The sequence below is a fragment of the Prionailurus bengalensis genome, chromosome A1 (assembly GCF_016509475.1).
Source record: "Prionailurus bengalensis isolate Pbe53 chromosome A1, Fcat_Pben_1.1_paternal_pri, whole genome shotgun sequence".
NCBI classification, from domain to species: domain Eukaryota; kingdom Metazoa; phylum Chordata; class Mammalia; order Carnivora; family Felidae; genus Prionailurus; species Prionailurus bengalensis.
The window spans coordinates 109,478,068-109,497,167 of NC_057343.1; the positions used below are offsets into that span (position 1 = coordinate 109,478,068).

Here is a 19,100-nt window from a genome sequence, read left to right on the forward strand (position 1 = left end):
GCCAAGAACCATACAGCCAGTAAGAGGTATAGCCAGCCCTTCAGGGCTCCTGTATACCAAACGCCATACTGGTAATTACTCTGCTAGCCTGTTGGTAGCCCTTCTCTGCTGTCCAGCCACCCCATATGAATCTCCATTTCCCAAAGCCACCAGGTACAAGATCACATACTCACATCTTTGCACACATCATGCCTTCTGCTGGAAAAGTGCCCTGAACATCCCCATCCTATCTAGACCTGCACCCTCTCCTAGTGGGCAAAACTCTGCTATGCTCATGGTTGCCAAGATCAAGAGCAAAAAAGGCAGGATGTTGAACTGTATATGCAGCATGATAGCTTTTAAAAAGAGGGGCAAATATCTATTCGCTCACAGATGATCATTACTAGGTTTCCCTGGGGAAGAAAAGGTGGAAGCTCTTCAGTCTATGACCTTTTTCCCTTTTGAAGTGTGAATATATTATCTATTCAAAATGAATAAAATTTAAGAAAAAGATAATTTTTAAAAAGGCAAAATAGGGGCCCCCGGGTACCTCAGTCAGTTAAGTGTCCGGTTAGTGATTTCGGCTCACGTCATGAACTCCCAGTTCACAGGATCGAGCCCCGCATGGGGCTCTGTGCTAAGAGTGCAGAGCCTGCTTGGATTCTCTCTCCCCCTCTCTCTGCCCCTCCCCACTCTCTCTCTCTCTCTTTCAAAATAAATGAATAAACTTAAAAAAAAAAAGGCAAAATAAATGTCACAAGCTTAAGAAAGAAACAAATGTCACTAGTCCTTCTAGATTTAGCCTGGAATACCCTTGTCCAGGCTGGGCCACTCTACCTTTCCTCCCCTTGGAGACCTTCTCTGTGAGTCCACGTGCTCTGGAAGGACAGGAGCACAGGTGGGCTCAGTTCAGAGTCCCAGCTCCAGACCATGGCTGGGCACAGAGAGACTCTGGGAGGGAATTTATCTGGCAGCTCCTTGAGAACCTTAGGTTTTCTACTGAGGCACCAGTGAGCCAAGTCTTCCCACCCAAGAGACAGGCAAACTAGAGGCCTGGTCCAAGGCCATGATTGGGCTCTGCCCAGGGTTCAATTCCTGGGAGAGGCGAGGAGCATCTAGCAGGAGACGCTGCTCAAGGCTACGGGGGTGCTTAGTGGTTCACTGCTTGGGGAAACCAAGATTCTCTGCACCATTTTAGGTAAAATCGGCTATAAGTTTGGCTTCTACCTTCAAGATACCTGTCCTCTGCCCACTCCTTTCCACAGCCCAGCCACTTCCACATTGCTCACCTCCACTTCCTCTGACTGCATCAGGAGGTTGCACGGTGGTTGTAAGGCCTTTGGCCGGTGAGTGAACCAGTAGGCGAGGATGGCAGCCAGAGCACCCATACTCACAAGGGTGGTGGCTGAGAGGCTGCGGAAAAACTGGCCCAAGTCGCCCAGCTCGGGCAGCCGCAGCAACCTCAGTATCTCTTGTGTCTGCATCTTCTCCAGAAGCGAGAGGATGAACTCTGTAGGAAACAAGAGGTAGGTGAGAGAGGAGAGCTGATGGCAGGCTAGGGAGGAGTCTGGTTCTGTCCTTCCATCAGTCTTGGATCACAAGTGACAAAATGACCTTGGCCAGGCCCTGGCCAAATACAGTAGGGCAGGCCCTGGGTTGGTTGGGGTGTACAGTCTTCTTGTGCAACACAGTGTATCCCTAGACAGGCCTGTCCAGGTGACAGGCCAGATCCCTTAGCGGTCACACTTGACAGTCAGACATCCGGCCCAGTTTTCCTGAGAACCATATGCTCAAGCCCTAGGCCATGGATGACAGATGCTTCCCTATCTTCTAGGAGCCAGGGAATGCTCTGAAAGCTCTGGAATTAATGCCTCCTGAGCCCCAGGGTTTGGGTGCTCCGCCTCTCCTCTGTGTTCATATTATTGTGCTTCTCTTTGCTCCTGGAGTATGAAAAGCACAGTGACCAGAATGAGTCGGTGAAGGAGTACAGGTTCCTCCCAGTCTACCTCAAAGTTCCCAGCACCAGGTCCTGATCCTGAGGGAGACAGAGAAAGGAAAGGGAGCAGAGCCCATGGACCCACTCTTACAGGTGCCTCTGGCCCTCATGACATGAGGGCAATCATCTCTCTGGCAAGGGTCCAGTGAGTGACACAGCAGGGCTTCCCCATGTCTACATCCTCATCATACCATAGGCTCTTCTTGAAGAAAAGTTGGAGCCACAGTCTTGCCAGGGCCAGAGGTGATGCTGGGGCCAACTTTGTGAGGAACAGCAAAGTTACCAAGAACAGCCAGGGTGGGATCCAGGTACTGCTCCCTGGCCCCAGACTGCTGACCACTATGCACTACAACTCTGCATGGCCACTGACCAAGCACCAAGAGGCACAGCTGGCCCCACCATTAACTGGGCCCTGGGCCGTCCCCCTGGGACCCAATCAGCTCATGTCCAGAGGACACAGAAGTGGCATAGGGGAACTGATGGGAAGGGAAAGGAACCAAGGCTCAGAGAGAAAGGGCTCAGCAAAGTGCTGTGTGCACTTCTAGGGGTAACCAGCACTCCTTGTGATGTCACATCAAGTGGTCAGGACTCCATGCTTGCCCACCACAGTCCAAGTGGCGACAGTGGGCTGATGAGGGCATAGAGAGGATGCCCTGGGGTGGACAGTGGAAGTGTTGCTGTGAGAAATACTATTAACTAAGTTTGGTTCAAAGAGATCAGGTCTCAGGAGCTGCCACGTTCTCCTCATGGCCACTAAATGAAGCAATGATGGCAGGGCAGACATATGGCCAGTTGGGCTAAGGGTCTTCACTTCAACCAGGACTGAGAGAGGCAGTGAGGATGGACCAGGCATTGGATGCTTTTATCTTCACTAGGGCATCTTCAGTGTCACTGCCCAGTAGGATTTGAGGCTACAAGCACCACATAATACCTATAGGTCTGCCAATCTAATGAGGACTGGGTAAGCTCCAGGCTGCCATGCACCACTTATGACCGCTCTCCTTACTGGCCCTTGACCTTTGGAAGCAAGACTGTGGTTTTCCTTTTTGGAAAACAGTGAGAAACCCAACAGCAGCTACTCTGCAGCCATAGGATATGAGCCAAACAGCAATTGCTTGACCCCGGAGAAAGGAGCAATCTGCTGAAATCCCAATAAATAATATTTGTACTAAATTGTAACATTACCACATCAGAGATGAGATCAGTGATGTGCAAGTCACTGCAGAGAAAGCAAGTAAATCTTGATTCAAATCCCTTCTTCTCCACTTATCAGTGACACAAGGTTGCATATAACTCACCTCTCTGGACCTCCACTTGCCCATCTTTAATATGGGGACAGTATCACAGAGGCATTTACTCATACTGTGCCTGGCATAGTTAGAGGCACGCCATGACTAAACAGATGGTTAAGGGGTATGGTTGTCAGACCAAGGAGGGAGGCCCAAGCACCGGGCAGAGGTGGCTGGGCCCTGGATATGGTCCCTCAAGAGTTTATGCTCTATAGATGGCACAACAGGCTGTCTGAGTGTCTGAATCCTGGGAACACTCATGAACCACCCCTAGGTTCTAGCTGCCCCCTGGAGAGCAGAGAAAGTGAGCCCCCAGCCAGCCCTCCCTAAATTCCTCACTGAGTTCATCATTCTCACTGAGTTCCTGAGCTGGAAACCCAGTTTTACTGGTAGCCTCCTTGAGCTAGATCAGTTTTGAGGCCATCCCACAGGAACAAATCACTCCTGGCATATCGATCACATTATGGTTCTGCACCAGCAAAGAAGAGCTATGGACCCCAGTGAATTCACCAAGGAAAACCACTCTGGGGAAGACCCTGGGCAGGCAGCCAGCTAGTTTCCTTGGGACATTTACTTCCCTAAGCTGCAGATGGGGAGACCAAGTGACAGCCCTGCCTATCAGAGAAATAACTCAGTACACATAGTGGAAAATCCGGATGTGTTTATCAGCTCTTGGGGTGGGCTCGGAGCTCATTGACATTTCCTCTAATGGGCTGAACTGGTTCAATGGGCTGAGAAGCCTCTGACAAGCCTTAACAGCTCAGCTGTACTGTCCCCCAAAATTTTAGAAAGAACCCTACAGTCCCTAGTCCTCGGCCATTGCTCATGGGCCCTGAGCTACAGCAGAACGTGGGTATCTGCAGCATTCGCTGATATCCACGGAGCACAGCCCAGAATGGCCATCCATCCATCTACCTACCCAACCCCCATTCACTCAGCAGACCCTCACATGGTCACCGCTCTCATCTAGATCAGTGCTGGACCCTGGGACAAGCCAGATGTGGGCCTGCCCTCCTCCTGGGCGACTCATGAAGGAGCGGACAGGGCTGTGCAGTGTGGTCTGGGCTGTGATTAGGCATGGGGAGCCAGAGAAGGTGCTCGGCGCAGGCATGGGGAGTCAGGACAGGCCTCTGGCAGGGAGTCATACTGATGTTGAGATGGAAAGATGAAGAGGAAAGGATGTCCTGAACAGAGGGAAGCAAACGTACAGAAGCTGGAGCTGACAGAGAGCAGAGAGCACTTAGCCAACTGAATATTCCACTCAGCAAATAAGGTCTGAGCCCAAGAAATCTTGTACAAAGGTCAATGTCACAAGTCTAAGAGGCTGGCCTCCTAGATATGCAAGTTCTCAGAAGTCACCAAAGTATCACAGGCCCCAGGAGAGGGAAGAACAGAACTTGTCTAAACTTGCTGAATTCCTGGTGTCCAGGAAGCCCTTGCTGAAGGTGGGAACACACAGACTCCACAGAAGAAGGTACTTGCCATCCACAGATACAGAGGGGGCAACTAGGGAAGCCAGGATCCAGGGCCCAGACCACAGCCTCCCATACCACTACTACCCCATCCCTGTCAACATTGGACCATCATATCCACACCTGTGCCCTCATTTGCAGTGGGGTTGAACCCACAGGTAACCACCTCCAGACCTGCTCAGAAAGGCCCAGGCCCAGGCTGCAGGGGAAGGAGGCAGCACAAGGCCACCAGAGCCTATGAAGCGGCATCAGGCAGTCAGGCCCCTTCGCTTCTTCTTCACTGTGCACACAGTAGGGGTGGGTCCCTCAGACCGTCTTCTCCTGGCTGGGACCTTCTCTCTAGATAACCCATTTGCCTGGGGCAATGGAGGGTGGTGGAGAAAGGGCTTGACTACCCACTCCTCCTCAGGCTCCTACTTAGGTACCCACCCTTAAGGAAGCATCTGAAGTGAATGTAGCAACTCTGGCCCTGAGGCTGGGCCTGCACCCCTCCCCGCTGGGTAGCAACCAAGGGAATCAGTGGTGCACATATCATGCTCCTAGGCTTGCTGACCTTCTCAGACATTCAGGGCTGCCTGCGTATACCCTTAGATTCCCTGCAGACCTGGGAGCTACTGCAGGGCAGAGCTGCAAATCCAGGTCTTCTGAGGACATGGGCCTGAGAGCCAACCCACGCCACCAAACCCTTCGCATGGGGGCAGGGTAGAGTCAAGGCCTGGGGTCTGGTCTCATTTCATTATTTCAAAGGGCCTTGGCCTCCTCTGACCTTTACTCTCTCTCCATTAAGCTAGGGTGGGGTTTGGTGGTCCCTGGGATCCCAACAAGAACTGCCTCTTCCCATACCCCAGGAGGCTCTTCTGGTGGCAGCAGCATAGGATGTGGGATGGGGGTGGGCTGGGCAGCACCCAACGGAATCAGTAGTGCACTGTTGCCAAGTGAGTGTTTGTAAATATTCAGCTGGCAGGAGGACCGCGCCCTCAGCACAAAGTAGTCTCCTCTCCCCCAACATATCCTATACCTCTTTGTCCTCTGGCACAGAACAGTTCAGGACCCCAAGTGGTGGCACAGGCTAGGGGACTGAGAGTCCCCCCCCACCCCTCCCCTCCTTGTACCATGTTCTCCACTGATTTGGGGCACATGGAAGGTGGGTGGTGAGTGGCATAGCTGTCAAAGCCCAGGAAGGGGAAGAATAGGAGGAAAGAAACCCTGGTGGGAAGCATATTGGCACCAAGGTGGCAGGGTGGCAGGGGTAGAGCCCCAAGGCACAGTCCCTGTTGGAGATGGCCCTGAGGACCTTGGCTCAGATCCAAGAACCCTCGGCAGACCCAGCCTCCTAACTGCAGCACTCTAGACCTTCACAAGCTACCTAGATGGCTCTGTCAGGGCCACCTCCTAAACACCTCTCAAAGCTGACTGCTCCTCTTCACCCGCACAGCTCATGGCCTGGTCCAGCTACCACTAAGTGCAGTTCAGATTCCCACACCAGTCTCCTCATAGGCATCCCTGCTTTTAACCAGTGCTTACACTGATACCAAGGTTATTTTCCTGGTACACAGATAGGACCATGTCATGCTACTACTCAAAAACCTTCTCTGGCTCCCTACCACCTTAGGACAAAAGTCCAAACTCATCACGCCAGTACTGAGGGACTTCATGACTCTCAGATTCTTTCCTCCCCTTTAAATCATTCAGGTTCCCTCTGCATCCACCCGGAGTGGGGTGGGAGTTCTTGCAATGGGGTTCTGGGTCTCTGATGGTGGGCAAGCACAAGGCAAGCCACCATATCATTAAAGAACATCCTTAACTCTCAAAGAAAGGCTTCAAAAAGAAAATCACAACCTCTCCCAGGGCCCAGGGTCCCCAGAAAACAATCTAGGGAGAGGGCCCAAAGGTAAGTTCTGGTGCTGCACTGACCTGGTCTGAACCTTGACTCAGACTCTTGATAGCTGTATGACCTTGGACAAGTCACTTTATCCCTCTGGGCCTCTGCTCAAACAAGCCAATGGATAGACAGAGAGTGTGGTGCCAATCACACAGTAAATGAAACACTCAGTAGACAGTAGTTAGCTAACGCGGTTACTCCATCTCTTTGCCAGCCAGAAGGGCTCAAAGATAACTTGCAAAAGTACATGCATTTATACCCTACCTTTCCAGAGGGCTCCTGGCACTGGGGAGGCGGCTGAACTGGTCCCACTAGTACCAGCCTCCCTTTATAAAGGGTATGTGGGGCTCAGGGAGAGAGCTTACCACATCTTGAGCAAGGCACAAAAGTGGCGAAGGCCCTGCCCCAAGTGTGCCCTCCTGGGGACAGCGGATGGCAACAGCCGCCTGCTCTGAGAAGCCGGGTGGTGGTGGAGGCGTTAGCAGTGGTGGCAGAGGCTCCCTGGCGGCCGTGGGAGCAGGTCTGGCAGGACCTGGGTACAGAACAGCTCTATGAGGAGCTGCTGCCCCCCCCTCCCCTTCATCTGCACATTGGGCAGCACTGGCTCAGATCAGCTTAGAGCCAAGCAACCCGCCTTAACCCCCACTCTGCCAGGTTTCCAGAGCTCTGTTCACCGCTTCTCCCCCACCTCCACTCTGTCTTCAGTCCTGGATGGGAGTTTGCCAAATGGGTTGCTTAAGGACAAAGCCTCTTTACACATCCATCCGTGACACCGATTAGGGGCCAGAGCCTCAGCCAGGGGCTGGGGACCTGCAGCCAACGTGACTGGCAGAGGTAGTAGGAAGTAGTGGGGAGGGGGGTGGGGATGCCAGATGTCCGGCTGAGAGAGGCATCTAGAAGCCCAGGAGACTCCACCGCCAGCCCCTCCCAGGGACTGTCTCCACTCCCTGACCCCACAAGGTCACAACCTGTCTACTTGGGGAGAGGAAGGAAACTGGTCACAGTCCCAGATATAACACCTGCTCAGAGATGCTCTGGACACTCTGGACCAAGGATCAGGGTCAGGAGGTCTCTTCTGAAAGACCCTAGTCCAGCACACCAGCCCCTCCTTAATGACTGCCCTTAGAGACACTGTTTCCTGGTTTGCCAGGGACTAGCCATCCTGGAGCCAGAATCCACACCCAGGCCTGTTGGAACCAAAGCTGATCTCTGACATCTCTCAGCACCTCTGGCAGACAGACTGGGACCAGAGGTCCCACAGACTCCCAGGGCCTCACTCCTGCAAGGTTTGTCTCCGTGGGGTTGGGGGGAAGGGGTCAGGTATGGCCATTCTTCACTCCTATTTTGGTGACCAGCATGTGGCTGGGCACACAGTAGCAACATGGTGGCACCTGCTGAAGAGTAAAAGACAAGTCCAGGCCACAGTGGCCAGCTCACCACCCTCCAGGCCCTACCCAGAACAGGTGATTCCGAGTCTGCCAAGATGGACCCAGTGTCTACCCAAATCCGACCTACCTCCTCAGCAGCAGGACAGTCCCATGCCACAGTCCAGTGCTCTGAGCTCCCTTTTAAGGGGCTGTGTGCACAACTTGCCTGGTGAGTCTAGAGTTCACAGACCTTGCAACACTTTGCCTGCGGCTGATGGAGCCTCTATTGCCCTCCCCACCACATGGGGCAGGCCCTGAGGGGAAGTTCTTCCCGCCTCAGTAGCCCCCACCTAGAATCTGGCAGGTGCCTATCTCAGCCCGCAGGTCCCATCCTCCTCCAATCCACCTGGAAGAAGCTTTAAAATACATACACAAATGCCTGAGGACCCAAGTTCTGTTCACAAAGCTCCTACCTCATCCTTCTTAGCAGGATCCCTACGTTTCTCTAGTCATCTTCAGAGATGTTTTAAAACAAGACAAAATCTTCATTTAAATGCCTCTCAGGGCAGCTTTCAGAGCAGGAAATTCAGCGGCCATGACCAAGGTCCTGGCTGATGGAAAAGCCACACAGGGTGCTGGGGACACAGTCACAGCAGCAGTTCCATCCCAGGAAGTTTGTGGCCCCATCACTAGGTTAAGAAAAGCACAGATCTTACCATAACCTGTGCGGCCCTGACACGCAGACACGCAAACACAGCAGCCCACCCTTGGCCCACGTATCTACCCGGTCCTCACAGATATTCATGCCTATCTCTACTATGTGAGGCTTTCTCTCCATCTTCCTCTTGGGTTTTAATTAGAGTCACAGAACCACAGATGATTGGGGCAGAGATGGGGCCCAGGGCCTCCCCAACCGGGGAAGTGCCAGGGGAGACACACTGCACATCCCCCAAGAGGCTAGGATGCAGGTTGCTGGGTTACACAGCAACTCACCTGCCGAGCTTCCCCAGGGAGCCTGATTATAGCTCCGAAGGCTCAATTTAAGCCCTTTCGATGTGGAAAAGTCCACCTACAGTTGGCTGTGCCTGACCGCTGAGCAGGGCCACCACCTGTACCTGCTAGCCCGGACTCACCGTGAACATGCCTCCCTTTAGCAATTCATTCAGTGCGGGAAACAGCCTTCACTGCCCTCTGATACCTCCCCACCTTCCTCCCACCATGCCGGCACCTTTAAAGAATCCCACTCACCCTAAGCCCTGGTCAGGGAACATGGGCCCACATTCCTGACGACAACACCAGGAAGCCAGGCTCAAACAACACTTTCAGGAACTTAAAAATACAAATAACCTTGAGGACAGAGGAGCGAACAGAAACACAGTGTCTTTCACAAGCTCCGAGATAAATGTTGTCCTTACCACGAATCGGGCACAACTAAAATTTCAGAGCAAAGAGGGGGCATCAGAGGCTAAAACTGGCAGAAGTCCCTATGGAAATATTTACCGAGTATGATAACCAGGGCCGATGGTGTGGATGAGCCTCAGCCTCATTGCCCTTCCTTCCACACCAAGCCCTGGGACAGCAGGCAGGACTCGGGGATGCTGGTGAGGATCATGAGCACTGCACAGGCAGAGGGACACCCCCTGGCCAGGCCCCACCGTACAGGAGGCCAAATCCTGTGGCTGCAACATGATCCTTTCCCCTCCCAGACAGTCCGTGTTAGGACTGCCAGTGTTCTGGCTTCAGGAGCAGTGATCCATTTCCGTCACCGGCCCACGCTGAGGACATACTGTGAACCCAATAGGTTCAAGCTCAGAAAGGGACCAGAGGCCACTCCTGGCAGGGCCAGGGTCTTAGGGCTCACTGCAGATGGCCACGGCCCAGGATGTGACCTCCTCCAACGGGGGTTCTGCTAAGATAGGGTTGTGGGAACTGAGGTGGGGGGACAAGAGAGGGATTTGCTCACCTGCTTGTTCACTCAGGAGCACTCAGGGACCCTGCTCAGGAACGAATGCACAAAAGACAGGACCTGAGGCACATCCTTAGTCAGGAATAGGGAGGAAGGTGGGAATTGGGAGCAAATGGAAAGGAGTGTTCTGAGAAGGGGATAGACTGATAAAAGTGGGTTGGTAAGTTGCAGAAACAGCCTGTAAGATTTTGAGGCTCCTAGGAAAGTGGCAGGAGTCTGGTTGCATTGAGGAAAGGGGCAGGAAGCTGAGGCTGGGAGGATAGCATTTAGCTGCAGAAGAAAAAAGACTTGGTGCTTGTATATAAGCCTCATGCCTCAGTGTCACAACCATCAGCTAAGAGAACCCACCAGCTCCTAGTAACCTGGGGTTTTAAGATGCATAAGTGCCCCCCACCAGGCAAGCTGTACCCCTAGAACTCTGCTAAAGGGGCTGCTACTGTAGCCAGGAGCCAACAAGACTCCATTCCAACCATTCTAAGTGTCACTGTTTTTTCACAGAACAGACAATAAGCAGAGAAGAGAGAGTTTTGCCTTTGGTTAAAAGTAAATTTTCTGGAAAATTTGATAAATAGCTTAATTTTCTGGCTCCCCCATATTATGACAAAGTTTCTTTTCGGAATGCCACAAAAAGAAACAAATCCACGTTTCACTTAGTTCAGTGGAAGGCTATGCCTGTCAGTGGGACCTTGCCACTTCCTGATTCATCCCTCTGGAGGTCAGGGTCACACAGCAGCCGTCTCTCACTGCCCTAGGGCTGCAAGGTCCTGTTGTTGGCCACTGAGAGCCACTGGTGTCCACAGGGTTAATATCAGGGCTCAAGTGGCCCAGCCCTCAGCTGGGCAGGAGCATTGAGAACTCAGGCCTCCTTTTCAAGTCCAGGATGAATGGGGAATATGCAAATGCCCGCCTCCTGAGGAGTGCAGGGGAGGGCCTGGTGCTGTATCTTTCCACTCTGGGCCTGTCACATGAAAGGGTGTGTATTCCTGCGGCTGGCTCCGGGCGCCAGACTGGGGCTGTTCTCACCAGAAAACAAAAATCTCTTTCAGACCAAGCGAAAACGAGGCCCTGGCTGGTCCAGGAAGGCTGTTGGACGTTGTTCACACTGACCCACCGAGAGCAACCATCACTTGGATTCTCACTGAACCCGCCACCTTTCCAGATGGAGCCAGAGGCCTCTGTGGCCCCAGGGAAAGAAAGCACTGTGTTGGGTCAAAGTGGGTGGCACCAAGAAGTAGGATTGGCTCCTTCTGAGGAGCTGTTCGTTTTGCCCCCTTTCAAAAATAGAAATGGCTGGATCTAAGGTCACCGCCTTTTATATATGAGGGAACTTTGGTAATTTTCATAGTGTTGATGATTAAACATGGAGAAAGAAAAGGGAAGAAAAATGTAATGGTACACGAAAGAACTTGCAGTGCCCAGAAAGGACTTTTAAGAATGGAGGCCGCGTGCATCCTCTGCCCGCCTCACCAGGAACTGCTGCCACACTGCCCTCAAACTGTGGGTAGGGTTTATGGTAACCCAGAGTCCAGCGTGCGAGATCACAAGCTTCTGGGACACTCCAAGGCTTGGACTCCATCCTCAACAGAGGCCCCATGACAAGATCAGACATCAATTTTGTTCAGACTTCCAGAGGCCAGAAGAGCTGCTTTTCTGACACCTGGGGGTCACCAGGAGCTGTCCATTAACCAGAGTACAAACCTAGTACCTTATGAAGTAGGGATGCTACTCAGACTCCCATTAACAGGAGACAGTGACACAGGGAGACCTCAAACACACACATGGTGGTTTAGCCTGAGAGGAAATCTAGGACAAAAACACTTGAGGAACTGATTCAGAACCAACAGGAGGTCTGGTGGCTGCTCTGCTGATTCCCTGCAAGCCAACGGAAACAGGCCTGGTCAGCTTCTCAGCCCAAAGAAAATGCCCATCTCTGATGAACACCCATTGCTGTTCCCTCCTCAGGTCTTTCGTCTGTAAGTTGGGGCCAACAGTACCCCCATGAAGCTAAGAGGCCAGGCATGTCTGTGAGTGTTCAGGGAGCTACCCCGAGGGGAACAGGAGGTCAGAGGAAGGAGAGGAGCAGGAGGGGAAAGGACACTTCAGTACAGATGGAAAGGGTGCTTCATGGGTCTCAGCCTTCCCTGATGTCTGACCTGTGGCAAGGGATAGGGACATATGTACACACACCTCTCACCAGCCCACTGGCCAGGAAAAGGCCTGCCCTCCCTTTCTCTCCATCACTCCAAGATGAGCTAGGCTTGTGGGGAGAGACTGTAGGCAGGGTGGGGGGCTGAGTAAGGGTGAGTTGAGGGCATCTCCAAGAGAACCATGTCCAACCCATCTGCTAGAAGGCACTATCACTGTTAACACTGAAGCTTGGCAGACACTAAGCAGGGTCCTGGGGTTTAGGTGGCTTCACGCAACCTCAGCTCTAGGGGCCATAGCAAAGGGGCCAGAAGCACTGCCGTTTCCAAAGTTAAGGATTCACTGAAGGTCTGGATGGGTCCCGGTGAGTCCCCCTTCTCCGTGTTGTTAACTGGCTTCATCTCATTGGCCTCTAGAGCCTCGCCATCCAGCCTCTGGCCAACTTCCCTGTCCAACCTTACTGGCAGGCCCATATTTTATCCTGCTTCCCAGTCTCTGACTGACCTCACTGTCCCTCCCAGTGGCTCTTATGCCTATTCGACAGAATCTGCAGTCACTGCCCAGAATGGTCTATAGCCAAGGCTGGGCCAGGGGTTAGTGGTCAGAAGGACGCTGACTGGAGATAGTTAGCCCCAGAAGCAATCCACATGCTGGAGGGTACCAAAGGGCCTTGTAGCAGGGCTGAGTCCTGGTTGGTCCCTTGGGATCCACCTCCTGTACTGGTGGGCCAGGCTGGTGTAGTGCACTGGGAGTAGGGTGGGATGCCTGGTGTTGGTTAGTGGGCTTGGTCCCAGAGCTGCCCATTTGACCTGGGCCTGCCTGTCCTCTCTCTTTCCTCCAATAATCATCAATCACTGGGTCTGTTCCTAGCCCCAAAAGGTGTCATTCCAGATTTGCTTGTCCCTGGGTCTGAAAACAGAGATGCTGATTGTTCCCTCACTGGTACTATCCTGGCCTGGCTTCTTGCTCTAAAGCCCCAGAAGACATCTATCTCAGAATGCAGGCCTGAACGGGCAGATGGCAAATCAGAAGCCAGCACCCCACCCTCCCCCACAACTATTCTCCATAGACAACCCCAGCCAAACACCTGAACTAGCTGTCAGGAAAGGAAAGATGTTCCTGGGAAGAGCAAGTAGGTAGGTACAGGTGGGACTTTTTGGGATCTAAAAATCCTTCAGGCTCTGAGATTACAGGTTAGGTCTCAGAACAGATAGCTCAGTTTGGTTCAGAATTTGTCCCAACCCACTTCCCATCTTTCCATTTCTGCCTGTCACAGACCCCAAGCCTCACATGAATCAAAAGCCACAAAAAGGAACAAGGTCTGGGAATGACTACACCCACCATGAGCTCCCAGAGCATCCAAGCCTTGGTGGGAGACCAGCCTGGGCATCCTGAAGGACACTCCAAGGGCCCAAAGTAGCATTCCTGAAGCCCAATGGGTGCCTAGGACGATTCTGGCCATGCCAATGCAGGAAATGGGGCCATCACACCAGACCATCAAGTGAGCTGAGGACCCTGATTAAGGCCTCCTGTCCGCTCTACTTGGTCAGAGCTCCCACCCTACTGGAACTCTAAGGAAACAAAATACCTCACCCTTAGAGAAGAATATCTTCCAGAAAATCAATCGCCTGCAGGTATGGGTTTGGTCCTTCCCTCCTTCCTTTAGCAAAAACTTTTGGAGCACCACCTTCTGTTCTGGGTTCTTAGCACTAACGGTTCCCCCGTGAAGGCTGACCTGTCCTGCCTGCGAGGAGTTCATGCCTGCTTTCCCCTACTGTTTCTATCACACTTGCATCATCCCCAGTTGGCACCTAGTAAAAGCACACACAAGATCTATTATTTGCTAATTGATTTGTGGTAAGAGAATGGCTTATAAAACACATCATTATTAAAATAAATTATTCTCATGGAATTCTTCACATTATTCATTTATGCAGTAAACAACAGCTCACACTGTGCCTGGCCCCAGACTGGGGCACAGAGAGAAGAAACTCTGGCCCTGCCCTCTAGGAGATCATACTATAGGTGGCCCAAAACTGCAGCTCAGTGGGAGAGGTGCCACTAGCCATGGCTTGTAGATGTGCAGGGGTAGTGTCACCTTGGCCACCCACATGTCCAGTTTGGGCTATGTTTCCTTGAAGCAGCCACTGTACAGAACAAAGCCCAGGATGCCTGGCTTGGTATTCTAGGGCCTGCAGAACCCAGCCCTGATGACCTCACTCGCCAAGCCGAGTTTGGCCACAGTCACTCCTATGACCAGTCTTTCCTCAGACTAGTCCTTCTGCCTGGAATGCCTTGTTTCCCTACTCCCTTTCTGCACATCAGAACCCTGCACCTGCTTTAAGGAAGGCCTAGCTTGAATTAACATTTAAAGGGCCCTTTCCTATGTGCCAGCCCCTGCTCTCAGCACTTTATGTCTGTCCTCTCTTCAAACCCTCCCCCTTCCAAGGACCACTCCCTTACTTGTGCCCACGGACAAGTCTGCTGGAGGGCTCATGCCCTGGCTGCTCAGGTCTGATGGTTCCTCCCTGGACTGGAAGTCTGAGGGTATGGTCTGGCTCATAGCTCTTAGGAGTTGCTTCACCCCTGAACCTCCCTGAGTCTCACTGCGTCATTTTTTAAATGGGGATAACAGCACCACAGTGTTGTGGGGAAGATTAAAGGAAAGGTTAGGGAATTGTAGAACACAGGGCTTGACACACGGTAGGTGCTCAGGGAAACAGCAGTCAAATCAGCACGTTTGCAACAACACTTCCCCCCACAAAAACAACCCCCTCCCAAATTCCATAAATATGTGAGTGCCTACTATGTGCCACGCTAATCACATGGCTAATTACAAAGTGCAGCTTGTGTTATACAAATGCCTATAACTTTTGCCTCTTTTTGCAAACAAGCCAGAGCCTCATGCTCACTTATTCTGCTTGATGTATGCATGGAATAGTCCTGGGTCCCATCTGGGCCTGAAGCTGAGCCAAAGTCAGCCTTCTGAAGGTCAATCTAAGGGCCCTTGTAATCACATGGGACAGGAAACCAGCCAGAGCTGAAAGGCCCAGTTCTGCCGCCCTCTGGTGTTGGTGTGCTGTCACTGGTATGACTCTTGTATCCTACCACAGGCTGGGGAGGATAAGGTGCTGAGGTGAGAATTCTCCTACAGAGCAGTGCATCATGTGTAAATCCAAATTTTCTTTTGTGAGGCATGCCCTCAGCTGTTCTGCCTGGAGCCCCACAATATTTACAGGTCCTAAGTGCCTTCTTGGGCCCCCTATAATGGCCCCAGATCTCTTATCAGTCCTCTATACTACTGGGAGCCTGGAATCAATGGGGGAAGATTTGATGGGGTTGAACTGAGCCAAGCTGTGCAAGCCTGCACCTTTCTTGGACACTTACAGCCAGATGGCTGCCACACCAGTCTCTGCCACCAGAGCCAGCCCTCATTCCCCAAGGCCACAGCTGAGGCTTCCTACTTTCCCCTCCAGAAGCCCAGCCTCAACCTGAGCCACAACTAATCTCATCCAAACCATCAACAGCCTCTCTGCACCCTACCAGCCTCCATTCTCCCCCTGCTGGCACAGCCTGGCCAGTGCACCTGAACAGGGAGCTTCTCTACAGGCTAAAGAAACTTCCTTTCCTCCAGAATCTCCAGCTATCCAGACTCCATCTTCCTCCCACAATCTAGGCCCCCTAGGCACAAGGCTCTGAAGACCCACTCCTCTATAATTCTTCTTGCACATCTTTGCTGACCTGATGTTCTCTACCTGCCTCTGACAAACACCCCTCTATGCCACAGAAGCCTATTAAGATGTCACCAATGGTCAGGCACATGGTTGAGCAGAATAGACCTTGTCTATTCTGACATGGTGCTGCATCAACCTAGAGGAAGGGACACCCTTTCAGAAATTCATCCACTAAGTGGGGTACCTCTTTCTGCTTTGCCCAGTGGTGCCGGATGGCCAGGCAGAAATGGCAATCCATTGCTCCCACAGTCCTGAGAACTCATGACACTGAAAGCAACGAGGTTTTCCCAGGCCAGGCATAGCATCTGACTCAGGCTGGATCTATTTTATTTGTTTCCTTGTTTACTACTCAACACACAGGTGGGACCTGGGCTGGCCCAGGACTCAGTACTGGCCTCTCCAGTGCGGAATAGGAAAGATGCAGCTCTTGCTCTCCTAGGGCTCAGAGCACAAGGCTGCCTCCCCCAGATGGAAAGTTCTTCCTCCAGGTGTCTTCCTCCTACCTTTTCACATTATCTCCTCCCTGCAGCCCCTTGTAGGCAGTCCTTGTCTCCTTAGAGCCAGAATGGGTGGCAAAAAGCACATACCTCTACTAAAGAGTGACATCAGCTTGAGGGTCCTCTCCTCTTTCTAGCTGAGCCAAAGGGATCTGACAGCTTCCTAGGAACCCTGGAGATCACAAGGCCGAATGTATTGTCAGTCTTAGCCTAGGAGTTTCCTCTCTCCCCACAGAAAAGCTGGGGACTAGGCAAAGTACCAAGCACGGTGGACACATGATCTGGGAGTACCCTAACATGATTGTGGGATGCTCCATCCAGTGATCACTACTTAGTCACTCACTCTGGTGCCAAATATGGCATCTTTGAGGAATTTCCTGTTTTGCATTGAGGAGCTTGCCCTCTATAGAAGCAGCTGCCACCTGTACCAAGAGTCACCTTCCCTGACCACTCCAGGGCCTCTGTACAGTCATTCGGAGAGGCATGTGACCACTTTGGGAAATACTCCACAATGATGTAGGACAGAAGATCAGTTTGAGTCAATGTCTGCTGAACCCCAATTTCAGACAAGGACCCAACACTGTAAGGGGCTTTTTCTCAAAGGCTGCTGATTACTCCCAACACATGTGGCCCTGTAGTCTCCAGATATCTTCTTGCAGCTGCAGGAGACCAAGGTTCCATGGCTTGGTGAGGGCCTACTAAGGGTAAAGCAAAGGGTCCTGGCACTAGGGAAAGGCTTGGAGACCATCACTCAGTAAATGGTGGCTGTCGCTATCACCATCATCATCCTCATCATTATTTTGGTAACTCCTGCCCCTGACCCGTGAGTCCAGCTCCGGCTCCGACCTTGCCTGCTAGATGAGCACATCAGGCCCAGAGTGGCCCTGCATGGCCTGTCCTCAGACACCAACAGACAGAAGGAGCTTAGGGAGCTGAAGGGATTAGAGAGGCCTCACTCACTCCCCGGCTCAGGGGAAGTGTCCCCGTGGCCCAACTGAGGGCAATGGGGGGGGGGGGTCGGTGATCACCTGGCCCACCAACCAAGTTTCAGGCCTTATACCACCATGCACTTAGCAATGATTGATCAATTAAAGCCTCACATCAAATCCCACTCTGCCAGATATTATCCATGTGACACTGGGCAAGTCAATTACCTCTGAGCCTCAGTTAGAAAGGGAAAGTGCCACCAAACTCCTTGTATTTGCTATGAATATTAAATAGTACATGTAAAGTTTCAGGTAAGGATTTCAAAATGGTTGGATTCCCCTTCTTTGGCTCAAAAAGAACCTTATGACCTCTGAAGCTGCAGTTTGAATGTTAATTAACATTCACAGAGTATTCACTTTAGACTAGGTCCCTTTTAAGGCAAGTTTAAGTTTCAAACACTTCACATACCTTATCAGGCTTAAATCTGCACATGGGCAGTCCGATGTGGAGACCCTTTAGTGGTATTATACCCTGGAGGAACCCAACGCTCTCAGAGGGGACTGGCTGGTGCAGGCAGCAGAACTGGTGGATGAACGGGCCTGTGGTGAGACCCCAGGTGTGTGTAGGGGGGTGAGGGGAGTGCTGGGCAGGGATTCACAGGGGGTCCTTACTGCTTCCTAAGAGAATGTAGGGGCGAGGAGCTCACTCCTGTGAGGGGGAGGGGAAAGGCCCAGGAGCAGTGGGGACACAAGCAGTGGGTAGAGCTGAGGAATCAGGTAAACACCTCCGTTACAGAAATCTAGTTAAGATTTCTGGCTCAAGGGTGGGCAGTGAGGGGTCTTGAGGAGACCCCTGACCACGATCAGAAGCCCCAGGACAGTGCTGGTTATGTCGCTGACTTGCGGCAAAACGTCAGGCACCAACAACCTCTGTTTCTGGACACTAGGGATGGGCAAGGATGCCCTACGTGTCCCTTGCGGTACGAGTGGGCTCGGCCTAGTCTTGATCACCGGTGGTGCTCCCTTAAGGGGAGAGGGTGCGAGAACCCGAGGGAGGCTGTTGTGATGTCCTGAGAGCCAGGTCCCTCATTTCCGAACATCCAGCTGCTTCCCAAACCCCGACCCAGAGCCCGCCAGAATTTGGGGGTGGGGAGACGACCTGGGAGGCCAGGGTGGCGAGAGAGACTTGAAGGGACTGCTCAGAGGCCGAGACTGGGAGCTCACCTCCACCCGGAGCCAAGACCCTACAGCGCGCGGGGGATGGGGGTCTGGGACGAGGACAGAATGGGGACTTACCCGCGAATAGCCAGAGGGAGCCCCCGGAGACGAGGAAGAAGGTCAGCATGTCGATCAGCGGGGCCCGGCCTGGCCCTGCACGGCCTCCTCGGCCGCAGCCCCGCAGCCCCGCAGCCCCAGCAGTCGCCTCGCTGCCGCCGCCGCCGCCGCCGCCGGGTATTTTTAGCCCCCGCCCCCCGGCTCCGCAGCGCCCCCCCTCTCCGCGCCGCTGCGGAGTCTTGGCGGGAGGGGGAGGGCGCGGCGCGCGCTCGGCACCGGAGCCCCCCAGGCCGCCTTGCAACCTGCCGAGTCCCAGGCGCCCCCAGCGCTCAGAGCCTCTTCGGAACCGCCGAGGCCCGGGAGGGGGAGGGGCCGGCCGCAGCGCCGACCAGCCCTCTGCACCCCCGCCCCCAACGTCAGGACTAGGCGTTCTGGGGAAACGGGCAGAAGAGGGGCGCACGGGAGACGAGGGGCGGAGCGTGAACCGCGCTCACCCCACAGCTGCGCGACCCTTTCTCCGCGTGCCCCTGCCTTTGATTGCTGGGGAGGCTTGGGTGGCAGAGGGGTTGCAG

The 19,100-nt window shown here is 53.1% G+C and overlaps 1 protein-coding gene across 4 annotated transcripts in view; it reads right to left on the minus strand.

Moving 5' to 3' along the window:
* The window catches only part of ACSL6 (acyl-CoA synthetase long chain family member 6), a 60,328-nt gene extending 41,626 nt beyond the window's left edge, over window positions 1-18,702 (minus strand). For 2 of the 4 annotated variants that reach the window (XM_043587113.1, XM_043587105.1), the window contains exons 1-2: window positions 18,550-18,702; window positions 1,269-1,489 (exon numbers count right to left, since the gene is read on the minus strand). In XM_043587113.1, coding sequence (XP_043443048.1) covers window positions 1,269-1,489; window positions 18,550-18,598 — 270 coding nt within the window. In that variant the 5' untranslated portion in view covers window positions 18,599-18,702. Of the gene's footprint in view, window positions 1-1,268; window positions 1,490-6,983; window positions 7,115-16,417; window positions 16,500-18,549 lie in introns of those variants that run through there. The other 2 variants (XM_043587122.1, XM_043587131.1) reach the window with 2 other exon arrangements.
* Between the last annotated feature and the right edge of the window lie 398 nt (window positions 18,703-19,100).